This window comes from Fukomys damarensis, unplaced genomic scaffold, assembly GCF_012274545.1.
Source record: "Fukomys damarensis isolate Sample0158 unplaced genomic scaffold, DMR_v1.0_HiC HiC_scaffold_33, whole genome shotgun sequence".
In the NCBI taxonomy this organism is placed as follows: domain Eukaryota; kingdom Metazoa; phylum Chordata; class Mammalia; order Rodentia; family Bathyergidae; genus Fukomys; species Fukomys damarensis.
Genome location: NW_022900945.1, coordinates 17,757,159 through 17,757,491, shown reverse-complemented (window position 1 = coordinate 17,757,491; position 333 = coordinate 17,757,159). Strand labels below are relative to the sequence as shown.

Genomic DNA, 333 nt, shown 5'->3' with positions numbered 1-333 from the left:
CTTAACTCACCGCTCTCCACCTCGCTGCCTTTCTTGGCGGTCGCCGCGTTCCCCATGACTGGGGCGATGGCAAGAAGGGGTCAGGGAGGGGAACGGGGGGCTGGGGCCGTCCCCGCCGCTTCACAGTCCGAGGCAACTCCCGCTTCTGCACCGCTCGGAGCGAAGTGTGTGCCCGACGCCGGGGCCGGGAGTCCGGGCGGGAAGAACGGGCAGGGTCCTAGCCAAGGGATTCGGCGACGTTCCAGGCAGCTGCAAGCAGTAGTAGTGGCGGCGGCGTCGGCGGTCAGACACTCCCCCTTCCCCCTGCCCGTCCTCCCTCCTGCGCGCCCCCGG

The 333-nt window shown here is 70.3% G+C and overlaps 1 protein-coding gene and 1 pseudogene across 2 annotated transcripts in view; one reads left to right on the top strand and one right to left on the bottom strand.

Annotated features, from left to right (window-relative positions):
- Prkacb (protein kinase cAMP-activated catalytic subunit beta) overlaps positions 1–327 on the bottom strand; it is a 117,589-nt gene extending 117,262 nt beyond the window's left edge. For both annotated transcript variants that reach the window (XM_033758366.1, XM_033758367.1), the window contains exon 1: positions 11–327. In XM_033758366.1, the coding sequence (XP_033614257.1) occupies positions 11–56 (46 nt within the window). In that variant the 5' untranslated portion in view covers positions 57–327. The remainder of the gene's footprint in view (positions 1–10) is intronic.
- Positions 67–333, top strand: part of LOC104855001 — a 13,166-nt pseudogene continuing 12,899 nt past the window's right edge.